Source organism: Eurytemora carolleeae, unplaced genomic scaffold (genome assembly GCF_000591075.1).
Source record: "Eurytemora carolleeae unplaced genomic scaffold, Eaff_2.0 scaffold610, whole genome shotgun sequence".
Lineage (NCBI taxonomy): Eukaryota > Metazoa > Arthropoda > Copepoda > Calanoida > Temoridae > Eurytemora > Eurytemora carolleeae.
Genome location: NW_019397003.1, coordinates 423248 through 435150, shown reverse-complemented (window position 1 = coordinate 435150; position 11903 = coordinate 423248). Strand labels below are relative to the sequence as shown.

At 36.2% G+C, this 11903-nt stretch overlaps 1 protein-coding gene across 1 annotated transcript; it reads right to left on the bottom strand.

The window, feature by feature from the left end:
- Positions 1–3348: 3348 nt before the first annotated feature.
- Positions 3349–11884, bottom strand: LOC111710992 (integrator complex subunit 6-B). Its single transcript, XM_023485202.1, has 6 exons — positions 11176–11884; positions 9501–10037; positions 7426–7591; positions 5932–6317; positions 4462–5642; positions 3349–3646 (listed from the first exon to the last, which is right to left on the bottom strand). Exons 1-6 carry the CDS (start codon positions 11860–11862, stop codon positions 3589–3591), a joined length of 3015 nt encoding a protein of 1004 aa, XP_023340970.1. The 5' UTR covers positions 11863–11884; the 3' UTR covers positions 3349–3588.
- Positions 11885–11903: the final 19 nt, after the last annotated feature.

Sequence of the window (11903 nt, the reverse complement as noted above, 5' to 3'; positions counted from 1 at the left end):
ATGTTTATATGGGTCTGTCCTAGAGAACGCTTTATGTACCCCCCCTTTTTTCAATTTTATACATGAATAATAATTTTCAACATATATTTGTCTTTCATGTTATTTACGAATTAGATTTGCCGAGCGCTGCGGCTAGATTAGACTAGACTTGGATCGTTTATCGTAGATCGTCCCAAAAGCGTTCTCTGAGAAATTACCAACTTCTTGTGGGTCCGTCCTAGTATACGATTTTTAGACCCCTCCTTTCAATTTTGTACATCAGCACTTATTTTCAGCAAAATTATTATTTTTTAAAATTTATTTTAGAGATTGGTTACGACGATTTCTGGGCCGAACGCTGCGGCTAAGGCAGGCTAGGGGGCCGGGTGCTGCGGCGTCATGATCAATTACATTCATTGTGTTACATCGATATCTAGAAAATTACCCTTCTTGTTTTGATGTAGAAATTGGTAATATCCNTCGGCCCAGAAATTGTCTTAACCTAACCTAACCCTCAAATAATACAAAAATAAACAGCTGGCGTAGGTCCGATATTGCCGTAGGTCGGAAGTTCAGTAGGGGGGATGTTGCGTATAGACGATGTAACACTACCACAGGGGGCGTATTTTTCGACCTACGCAAATCCGCTATGCTTCATTTCTGACCTACGACAATTTCAAAGCCTCTATACTACACATCCGACCTACTAGCACGTGGTTTTACAGCTGCTAAATGCTCTTGTGGCCGCAGCGCCCGGCTCCCTAGCCTCGGCGCTCGGCCCCCTAAAAGCCTGCACCTCGGCAGCGCTCGTCCCAGAAATTGGCTTAACTTAACCCAATCCTCAAATATAACAAAAATAAACTGCAGCTGGCGTAGGTCCAATGTTGCAGTAGGCCGGAAAGTTAGTTAATGTTTTTCTACTATAATTCAGTTTTTAAATTTTTTTTATAATTATGAAGTTAGGGAGCATACAATTAATTAGATAACATACACAGAAATGTTTCAAATGACCATAAAAATTAGTTGAAATTAACAAAAAAAATAGTTCAAATGAACATAAAAATAGGGTAAAATGGTACTTAACGGCTACACACAGACACAACTTGGGGACGTTGACTAGAGTGGGGGGTTGACTCCGGGAGGAAGTCATGTATATAACGGAGACTTAATTAATACTTATAGCGAAAACACAAAAGACCTGTTAACGCAATGTGTGGAGTTCCAAGAAATCTTCTACAATCCTACATAAATTAATTCCTCTTCAAAGAAAGAATACCCACTGGAGTTGATTTAAGCTTCTCCAAGCAATTTGTGATTTAATGAAAGATACATGTATCTCTCTGAAGTCCTGAGTAGTCTCCTGAGAGTATTCCTCTTTGTTAGTCCACTGTAGTCCCGATTCAAGGACTATATGTATAATACTAGAGTGGGAACCCAGGGCTGTCAAGGTTACTAAAAGTTACTCCCGGCGCCATTTACCCGCACTTGAACGATTTTACCGGGAAATTAAATTTTCGCTATTGATGTCGACTTCGTCGACCCACTCTCCTTAGAATCCCCAAACCAAATTAAGAACATTCCCGTGGTTCTCCTAAGTTCCCCAATCAAAATTTGAGACAAATCTGCCAAGGGGTTCCCGAGTTATGATCGGGCAAATAAACAGACAAACAGATTACAACTTAATATATATACATAATGTATCCCTCGTTCTGTATTACTCACTGAAGTCCTAGGAGTAGTCTCTTGAAGACTATCATTAGTCCTCCGTCTCCCTTAATTCTCTCCTAGCGTAATTTCACCTGACCTTCATGGGGGTTTCGAGAAGACATGCAAAACACTTGCATAATGCATATGTGCTAAAATTGATTTTAGATAAAAGGGAAATACTGCCCCCACTGTGTACGCGCCTGAATAGGCCCATACAAACGATTGATTTTCAGTGGAATTAAGAATTAGAACCAGACCCGTTGCTAGAAATTTAGAATGGGGGGGGGGGGGCACAAAGTTTTTTCTTTACCTTAAAACCTCAGAAAATGCCAATGGACTAAAATAATCAATTTTTACTGTAAATATATATAAATATTACAAGCGTACACAGGAATTTCTTGTCCAGGGGGTCTTCATTAATTTTTTTTTACTGAGGGGATCCAGGGGGGGCTGCGGTTTACAGGATCCCGGTACATATCCGCTATCCCAAGTAAAAGCCTAAAATACAAACTATAACCAACATTTTATTAAACACTAGCTTAAGGGCCCGGCGTTGCCCGTGGAAAAAAAGTTTAAAAGATGTTGAAATTTTTTTTTTTAGTCTATAAAAAAAGAGAAAATTCAAGTTCCAGCATTATAAACAAACAATTTCCCGCATTTCTGGTTAAATCTATATGTGAAAACAAAATAATATTAATATTTTGATTTCTTAATTCTGTATCTGCTTTTTTCGTTAAAAGAACAGTATGTTTATATTTAACCTTATCAAAAATTCTTGTTTTGTACGTAACTGGGAAAAGGCTTAAACAATTGATATGAGTAGGAGTTCCGAGGAATTGTCTCAAAATCAGGATATGATACAAAACGCAACATGAGCTGAAATGTGATACTGGTAATTGTTGTTTCAAAATAGAATATGTTGAAAGGGAAAAAGTAAATGATATATGAATACATAGCAAGAGTCTTTTGTAATGAAGTAATACATATTTAAGATCAAATGCCGCGGAAAAATGAGTTTAATATTAATATATTATTTCAGGGCTATTAATTTACCTTGAATTAAAAATAAAAAGAAGTTATCAGTAAACGTATGACGGGTCTATTATTCATGTATCTGGGATTCACTGTAGTCATAAATTATGTGATTCACATTACTTGTACGCCGTTCAAACCTGAAATGCAATAAGGCAGATGAAAAATTAAGCCGGTTCATTCATATTTCTAAATTTATACAAAAAAAATTAAGGATTAATCATTAGTTAAGGAATTATAGTTAAACCTCGTTAAGGATTTTCTAAAAAATACTTTTTAATCCATCGACCCCCCCCTCACATATCATTTTAAAAACAAAAAATAAATAATCGTCNCAAAGGCTTCCAAGTGCTCACATCATGATCCGAGTCAGTTTCCTTTTTTTCACCCGACAACCATTTAAAAAAAAAGTTGTTTTGATTATTTTCTTACGATTTTTCACATTTTTATTATTTATTTTGGTGGTTATTATATCGTTAAAACTGAAGAGGATCAACCCAGACCGATATATTTTTTGGAACAAACATCTCAATATTAACATTAAATTGACCTCTCCCTGGTTAAAGATTACCAGGAAAAAGGGTCAGAGTTTTCAGTAAAATTAAGAGCTCTTCCTTTAAGTTAATCTCATTTAGCTTAAATAACAATTTATTCAGATTTCAACGGAAAGTATCGCCTTTCCGCTTTTCTTATCACATTAATTTCTTCTCCCCCGAATAATGCCGTTATCACACTGAGTTGAGTCAAGCTTTCTTTGGGATCTTGTAAAAATCCAGCACAGCCGTGTCGTCTGTTCAGTCGTGGCCGAAATGTAACCCTGTCGACGATGTTAAAAACTTTGTGTAGAACTTGATCAAGAATTGGAGTATGTTAGAGGAGAGTGTTGGATCGTTCTTGTAATTTCTCCGCTAACTCAGTTCTCTTAAACCTGAAAAAACAGGATTAAATAAATTTATCAAAATAAACCCCGTAAATCACAGCAAAATATTTTAGTCAAATTTTGTACCCCCCCCCCCTTCCCTCGTTCCCAGACATTGCTCTTATCTTACTTTTTAAAATATTTCACAACTAAGATAATAGATAATTTTATTAGAGCTTAAAGGCTTAACAAAACCTAATTTTGCTAGCTTACAACGAAAAAACTATTTTCCCTGTAAAGTAATCTACTTAACACCAGATATTTATTTCTAAAAATAAAGTCGATCAGTACATTAGATCATATTTAGCCTCTCTGTGGTACATAAAGGTGAACTATTTTTACAAAAAATATTGATATAAATATTAATAAAACTCTTGAAAACACTTTTGTTTGATTCATTTAACATAAAAAGAATCTTTTTGTAGAATATTAAAATCTTAAAGAAAAGAGACTGTCAACGATATTTTAAGTAAAACCTTTTAAATTAATGTTGTATACACGATTCACATCGATACAATGAGAAAAACGTGTTGAATTCTGTCAATTTACTTCTTTGTCTCTGCTACATAAATACCCAGGTCATGTTTATATTTAAATAACGAAATTTTAAATTTTCCGATAAACATAATAAGACAAAGGTTTTAAGGGTACCATTGTGAATTAGACATGCAATACTTCAAATAAAGGCTTAATTGAAAATACGTAAACAGTCTCTTTAATGAAATAAAAAACCGAGTAGCACTTCAGTCATTAAAGTAAAAAATAAGGGTTTTAAGGTTTTCTCTCTCTTCGGATGGGGGGAGGGGTTATTGATGAAAAATTACCTGACTGCCTCCTGCTTAACTTCAAGAATAAACTGTTTTCTAATCCAGGGAGGACCGTAGAGACCTTCCAACATCTTCCAGAGGACATTGTGACACTTCCCCGGCCTCTTCACCTCCTTATAGATCAACTGTCTCACGTTGTTGTTACGGAGTTTAATGCTACGGAGTTCTTCCTCCGTCGGTTCATCCTCCAGAGTTGGAGCAGGCTTCGGAGATTCAGGAATATCAACAACAGGGATGTTTATCTTCTCCTTGATCTTCATTCCGACCCTCTCCTCGACACTCTTCACCGTCTTCAGTTCGGGCAGTTCCTTGTGGAAGGACTGGAAGATGTCGGGTTGTTGTTTCCTGTAAACGGAAACATGCTCAACCTGTCCGTTGGAGTGCCAGGCTTTCAGTATAGGATCCTGAACCAGGTCCAGGTTGGAGAGGATTGGATCCAACACAGGTTTAGAAGTTTCATTTCTTGTCAATTCATGTTTATTGTTATTCTTACTGATATGGTTACTAGCAGGTTCAGGGGAGACGTGAAGAGAAGGGGGTTCTAGTTCAACTAAGGGTTTTACTTCTTCTATAATAGTTAAACTGTCTTCAACTTTATCCTCCTCATCTTTGAAGAAGTAAGCCATTTTACCAGCAGGATAATTTGACTTGATTCCGTTCAGGACTGGAGCAGGAGGAAGGGGAAGGAGAGGAACTGATACAGGAGCTGAGTAGGGTTCAATATAAGGAACATGAGAAGGTTCGTCTGGAACAGGAGATAAGTACTGTGGAGAATGAACAGGACTGGACGCAGGACTCGAGAATTGAAAGTCTTTTGCCAGCGGTCCCTTCCGCCGCTTAGGCGGAGCACTGAGAACCTGCTCCGCTGGTCTTTTTAATCCTCGCTGCTGTAAGCTTTGTGGTGTACCTGGAGTTACAATCTGAACCTCGTCCACTCCTCCCAACCCGGATACTTCGTCCGTCATCATCATTAAGTTCTTATTTGTTTTGAACGGATTACCGAACATATGCTGTCGAACTGGGGCGCATTCAAGTTCACGCAAAGGCATTGGTTGTTTCTTCAGATAATCTTGATAGTTGCCCATTTGACCGATTGGTAAAGAATGCCGCGTATCCTCATCAATGAGCTGGCTGACACCACCTCGACCACACAGAAGATTTGCTCGCATTCTCACAACCTGCAAAATGGAGCAATAATAAATTTCAAAAATCGTCCAACAGCAGACGACTGCATGGGCCTAACCGATAAGGTTAAAGGATAAGCATACTATCTTATGTTACCCATTAATCAAATATAAGCTTTTTAATACAAGTAGCGTCTCAGGTAGTGCGGGTTGGCCGACAGTAATATGCATCAAACAAAATATTAATAAGTACTGATTTATTACAGAAATAAGATCATTAAGTTCTATCAATTTTAAAATCAAGAATTATTTTTAAATAACTAATATTCTGAGAATAATTTACCTGATCTAAAAGTGATGTTCGAGGGATATCAAACGGGTTGCGGAGCGGATGGGTTTCTGTCGCTGATTTCTCCGGAAGTCCGAGCATATATCCGGGAAAATCAGTCAGCTGATCCCGTAAAAATGCGGGAGTTTCTCGAACAGCAGTGTTCTCAAGTAGTTCTCGTTTTAGAGGAGATCTAGCTATCACTTTAATCCCGTCCGGACCAAACTTTCCCTTGTACGGCGTCATAGATACTATTCTGTCGTACTCCTGCTTGGCCTGGTTCTTTAACCTCTTGAGGTAGTTGAGTACACTGTAGCTGAGGCTATTGTCCAGGTTTTCAGGTATAAGAGAGGTGGCCAGGGTTCCAGCTCCCATACGTGTTAAAGCTCGTCGTAGAGGACCTTAATATAACATTTATTTGACAAACTTTAAAAATAATTAATTTTCAAAAGGATATTAATGCATGGAAAATAATAGTAACCATAATACTGAATCATTTAATTTAGTTATTATTTAAAATATTAAATATCTTTCAATTTAATCCCAATTTAGTTTTGCATTTTCAGTTTGCCATACAATCCTTACATAGGAATGCTGTTTTAATATTGAATCAGTGTTTACTTTGTAATATTATTATAATCTATTTTCAACTTAAGAATTTATAATATTAAACATTCTAAAAGCGATAACAATAAAGATTTAAAAAATTTAAGAAAAAAAGATCTTAATTTTAAAAATAGAAGATGGAGGCGTTGTAATAAAATTTTATTAATATCAATTCTGCAGGTTTAGAAGAAGAAAAAATTTACATTTTTGAAAAAAATATTTGAATAATTCAAGGTATGTTGTGCTTCAAATAATTGTTAAAGTCTAAATAAATCCTGCGTCACTACCAGACGCAATAATCCTTCAGATGATAAAAGCTCAACTTCATATCAGAAATATCCTCAATTTAATCAAATATTTGGTCAAATAAAAATAAATCCTGCGTCACTACCAGACGCAATAATCCTTCAGATGATAAAAGCTCAACTTCATATCAGAAATATCCTCAATTTAATCAAATATTTGGTCAAATAAAAATAAATCGTTTATAAACATATATTGGATTGGAAGGAAATTGAAAATATAAAATATTCGGTTTATGCATTCATTTTGCATAGTGAACGCAGAAGCTTCATAATATACCTTTTGTCTGACGAACATGTATGTGCATTGTACGTACAGGGCAAAGTGTACAAAAGGTTATAAGGACTGTCGTAATTTTCATTTCCATTTAAAGAGAGACATGCTCGATTCAAAACGATACCCTTTAAACCTTTATCTGATAAATAAGGTGGAAGAAATCGTCGTTTTTGAAATAAAAATTGTTTCACCTAATGTTGCTTTTACAGACAAGAGTACCATAAGTCACGAACTTTAAATTACCAGTTGATTTTTAAAAAATTGTTGTGAAAATTATGCAAGCCATGGTAAAAACTGAAGGTTTTGATTAATTCCTCCGGATACCTGCATAATAGGACGGCATTGTGCGAAGGTAATTATGGAACTGTGTTCTCCATTCATTACTGGGTTTCAGTCTATGTAGCTTAAAGAGATCATCTAATAGAGGAAGCAGCATAGGGTAGTTGTACGGTAGGACAAACAGGTTTACTGTCAGCAGGTTCGTACTGGCCTAGGTTTAACATTACATATAATAAATTACATCTAGTTTATGAACAGAATAGAATTCAGAGGTTAGAATAAAAGTCGAAAGATAATATATGGTTTAAAAGATATAATATGGTTCACAAGATATAATATGGTTCACAAGATATAATATGGGTCAAAAGATATAATATGATTCAAAAGATATATGGTTGAAAAAATTTATTATGGTTGAAAAAATTTAATATGGTTCAAAAGATACATGGTTCTAAAAAAATGGATGAAAAGATTTAATATGGTTCAAAGGATAAAATAGGAATCCAAGGATAAAATAGGAATCAAAGGATAGAATAGGGATCAAATGATAGAATAGGAATCAAAGGATAGAAAAGGGTTCAAAGGATAGAAAAGGGTTCAAAGGATAGAAAAGGGTTCAAAGGATAGAATAGGGTTCAAAGGATAGAGTATTAAGGATAGAAAAGGGTTCAAAGGATAGAATAGGGTTCAAGGGTTAAAATAGGGTCCAAAGGATAAAATAGGGTCCAAAGGATAAAATAGGATCCAAAGGATAAAATAAGGTTCAAAGAATAAAATAGGGTTCAAAGGATGGAATAGGGTTTAAAGAATAGAATACGGTGCAAAGGATAGAATCGAGTTCAAAGGATATGATAGGGTGCAAAGGATACAATAGGGTTCAAAGGATAGGATATTGAGCAATATATATCTAAACAGGGTTCAAAGGATATAATAGAGTTCAAGGGATAGAATAGGAATCTAAGGATAGAATAGGATTAAAGGGATAGAATAGGAATCTAAGGATATAATAGGAATCTAAGGATAGAATAGGATTCAAGGGATAGAATAGGAATCTAAGGATATAATAGGAATCAAAGGATATAATAGGAATCAAAGGATAGAATAGGATTCAAGGGATAGAATAGGATTCAAGGGATAGAATAGGATTCAAGGGATATAATAGGAATCAAAGGATAGAATAGGATTCAAGGGATAGAATAGGAATCTAAGGATATAATAGGAATAAAAGGATAGAATAGGGTTAAAATGATAGAAAATGATTCAAAGGCACAATAAATTAACTAAAACTAAGTCCACTTCTAACAGTAACAAGTAAACCTTTCTGACTGGAGTCAAGAAAATGTAGGGGCTATAAATCAGATCTATTTCATTTAATGCGAATCCGAATCCAGGAACTTGATTAACTATTCAGAGATAAGGCGATCTCATTGTTCACCAGTTCACCAGTGGGGTTTGAGAGCAAACTTTTTTTTCTCAGTTTTTGGTTGACACTTAATCCCTGGAATCTACATATTTATACGGATCCGGATCCAGGAAGTTGCGGATCCAACGGATCCGGATCCTAAAGTGAACTCGACTAGAGTACATCGATCAAATGGATCAAGTCAAGATTAGAAAGAATGATAATCTGGATTGAAAATTAGAATAAGACTCTCATAGATGTAAACAATAATATAATGAACCGTAGATAATGATGTTCAATTAGATGAGAACAATCGAGAGGAAAGAAATAGCAGTTCTAAATAACAATTGTTTCATCTTCATTGATGTTAAGTGTTTTAAGACCGAAAATTAATCGTACCAACAGAAAAATGAAAAGAAACAGATTATTAGTTTTATTTTGCTCTAGTTAATTAGGGTGCGCAGTGCTTATTTTAATGTGATAATTTAAAAATATTTTAGTCAAACTTTTAAAATAAAAAAAAATCCTTAGAAATTCGACCCAGAAGATAAATACACTAATGTGAGCAAGTAATTAATTTGTAACAAATGATTTGGAAACTCTCCGAAGGAGGGGGGGGGGGGGTGCACGAAAATTTAGCATTACTTTAATATAACAGAACATGGAGAACTAACTAAAACATTTAAATTAAGGAAACATCTATAAATATTGATATTACCTTGAGATAACCGAATGGGTGTCCTGTATCTCCATGTTTCGTTGAACCCTGGATAAAAACCTGCCAGCAGAAGTTTGGTTGCTTCCTCCCAAGGATAAAGAGCGTGAGAGGACTAGGCTCCAACTCGTATTTATCAAAAGGAAGATTATCAATGATCATTGGTTCCTGGTTGCTACAGGTAAACTTAAGTGTAGGATGGGCAGCCCGGCCCGGGATGGTACTAGAGTTCACGTCAGGCCAGAAGGACTCCGGCAGGGGCCAGAACCCGACCGCAAACCCTTTCTGAGCGGAGCGCTGGACGTAGATTAACTTCCGGCAGGAGTGCCAGGAGGTATTCGAGGAAATCACAGGGTTCGGAGTATGGGGTCGGGAGCCGGGGCCGGACTCGCGAAATATCGTCGATTTGATAATTTCTATTTCAGGTTTTATCTCACATTCGACGACATCTTCATCCCCTAAGAGAGGTGGGTCACTTCCCGTCTTCTCGAAGTGAATGACAACACCAGACTGCAGCTTCTGGACTAGACTCTCGATACACTAAACAAAAAAATATTAGACTCTTCATACACTAAACAAAGAGGTATTAGACTCTTCATACACTAAACAAAGAGATATTAGACTCTCAAGAAACAAAGAGGTATGAGACTCTTCATACACTAACCAAAGAGGTATAAGACTCAATTCACTTATCAAAGAGACATTAAACTTTCAAGTCTCAATACACTAAACAAAGAGATATTAGACTCTTAATACACTAACCAAAGAGGTATTAGTCTCTCAATACACTACACAACGAGGTATTCGACTCTTAGTTAATACACTAAACAAAGAGATATTAAAGTAGGAGATATTAAAGTAGGAGGTATTTATATCAATCAATACACCAAAAAACACTTTCTAGCTCAACTCTCAATTAACAAAAAAAAAAAAAATGATGAAACAAAAATTCAGGAAACAAAGAGATATTACACTTTTAATAAACAAAACAAATTGATATTAATCTTTCAATATTCTACACGATCATAATCTTTCAATATTCTACAGGATCATAATCTTTCAATATTCTACAGGATCATAATCTTTCAATATTCTACAGGATCATAATCTTTCAATATTCTACAGGATCATAATCTTTCAATATTCTACAGGATAATAATCTTTCAATAAACGCATGAGAAAATAAATCTTTCGCTTCACTTCACAATGAGATTCATATCCAAAAGAACAAGTGTTGAACATCAAAAATATGGTGATAACATAAAATACATCGAACGAAGAGAAAGCGATACCAGATTCCATGAACAAACAAAAAATAGTAATTTGCAAAAAATGTAAAAAACACTAAATATCAATCAGGGACAATTCTTATATTATATTTATTTTAGTTCTGAAGTCTAATACAGTCATGATAAAATAAGTTTAAATAAAAATCGAAACTGTGTCGAAGTGATAAGCATTTAATATTCTTTGTTCTGAAATTTTTCTTCTTAAAACTTTGTATTGAGCAGATAGCTTTGCAACAATAAACGACTTAATACATCTAAATATGACAGTTTCTTGATTGCCCGCCTAATAAAAATATTCGTGGACTATCTTAATATATTTAGAAAGGGAGGTGGGGGGGGGGCGTTATCATGATATTTGTGTAAAAAATCCCCTATTTTAGTTGAAATACCTGATGGAGAACACGATGAGAAGTTACTGCGTAACTGCGTCCCCCAGTCACCTCACACATTGCGTCCACAGGACTAGTATCTGACGCAACATGACCGGATTCACCGGCCGATCCGGACATAGGTGGATGACCCGCCATGCGTAGAACGAGTGCGTACAGTCTTTGGTCCCATCTGAAAGGTTCTCTTGTAAGCTCAGCTCCGGGTACTCCAGACATACCGCCCATACCGGCTCCGCCCATTGGCAGGTTCAATTCTCTTTGCACCGTACTGGCGGTTGTCAGTTTACCGCCGTCTGTGACAACCACTATCACCGCCGGTTCAAGGTAGTAAGGATACCTACCTTGACCGTACATATCAATACCGGACTGCATTCTGTTTATGTTCAAAGTATCGAACACGGCTTTCAGGGCGGAACCGAGAGTCGTCATGCCGGAGGCTTCAAGGTTCTTCAGTTCCGCCATGAAGGTCGTTAAGTTTTCCTTCCAGCCCGCCTTTATATTTCGAGGGAACTCGTCAAAGGTTAGAAGCATGTAACGATCTCCTCGACTTTCCGTCGATTTTTGTCTTTGTTTCACGAAAACCTCTACGGCCTCTTTCGACACGTCGAGTAAGGTTTTTCTCCCGTTGACGTAGGCGCGCTGGTTCATACTGGCGCTCGTGTCAACTAGGAACACGATAATGGTCATGATGAACCTGGATCAATATCAGGGTTGGTTAATAGTATACA

Coding starts and splice junctions, on each gene's coding strand:
- LOC111710992 (XM_023485202.1), bottom strand. CDS start 11,862: ATGACCATTATCGTGTTCCTAGTTGACACGAGCGCCAGTATGAACCAG. Junction 6,318..7,425: donor AATGCCGTCCTATTATGCAG/GTATCCGGAGGA, acceptor TGTTATATTAAG/GTCCTCTACGACGAGCTTTA. Junction 5,643..5,931: donor GAACATCACTTTTAGATCAG/GTAAATTATTCT, acceptor TCCATTTTGCAG/GTTGTGAGAATGCGAGCAAA.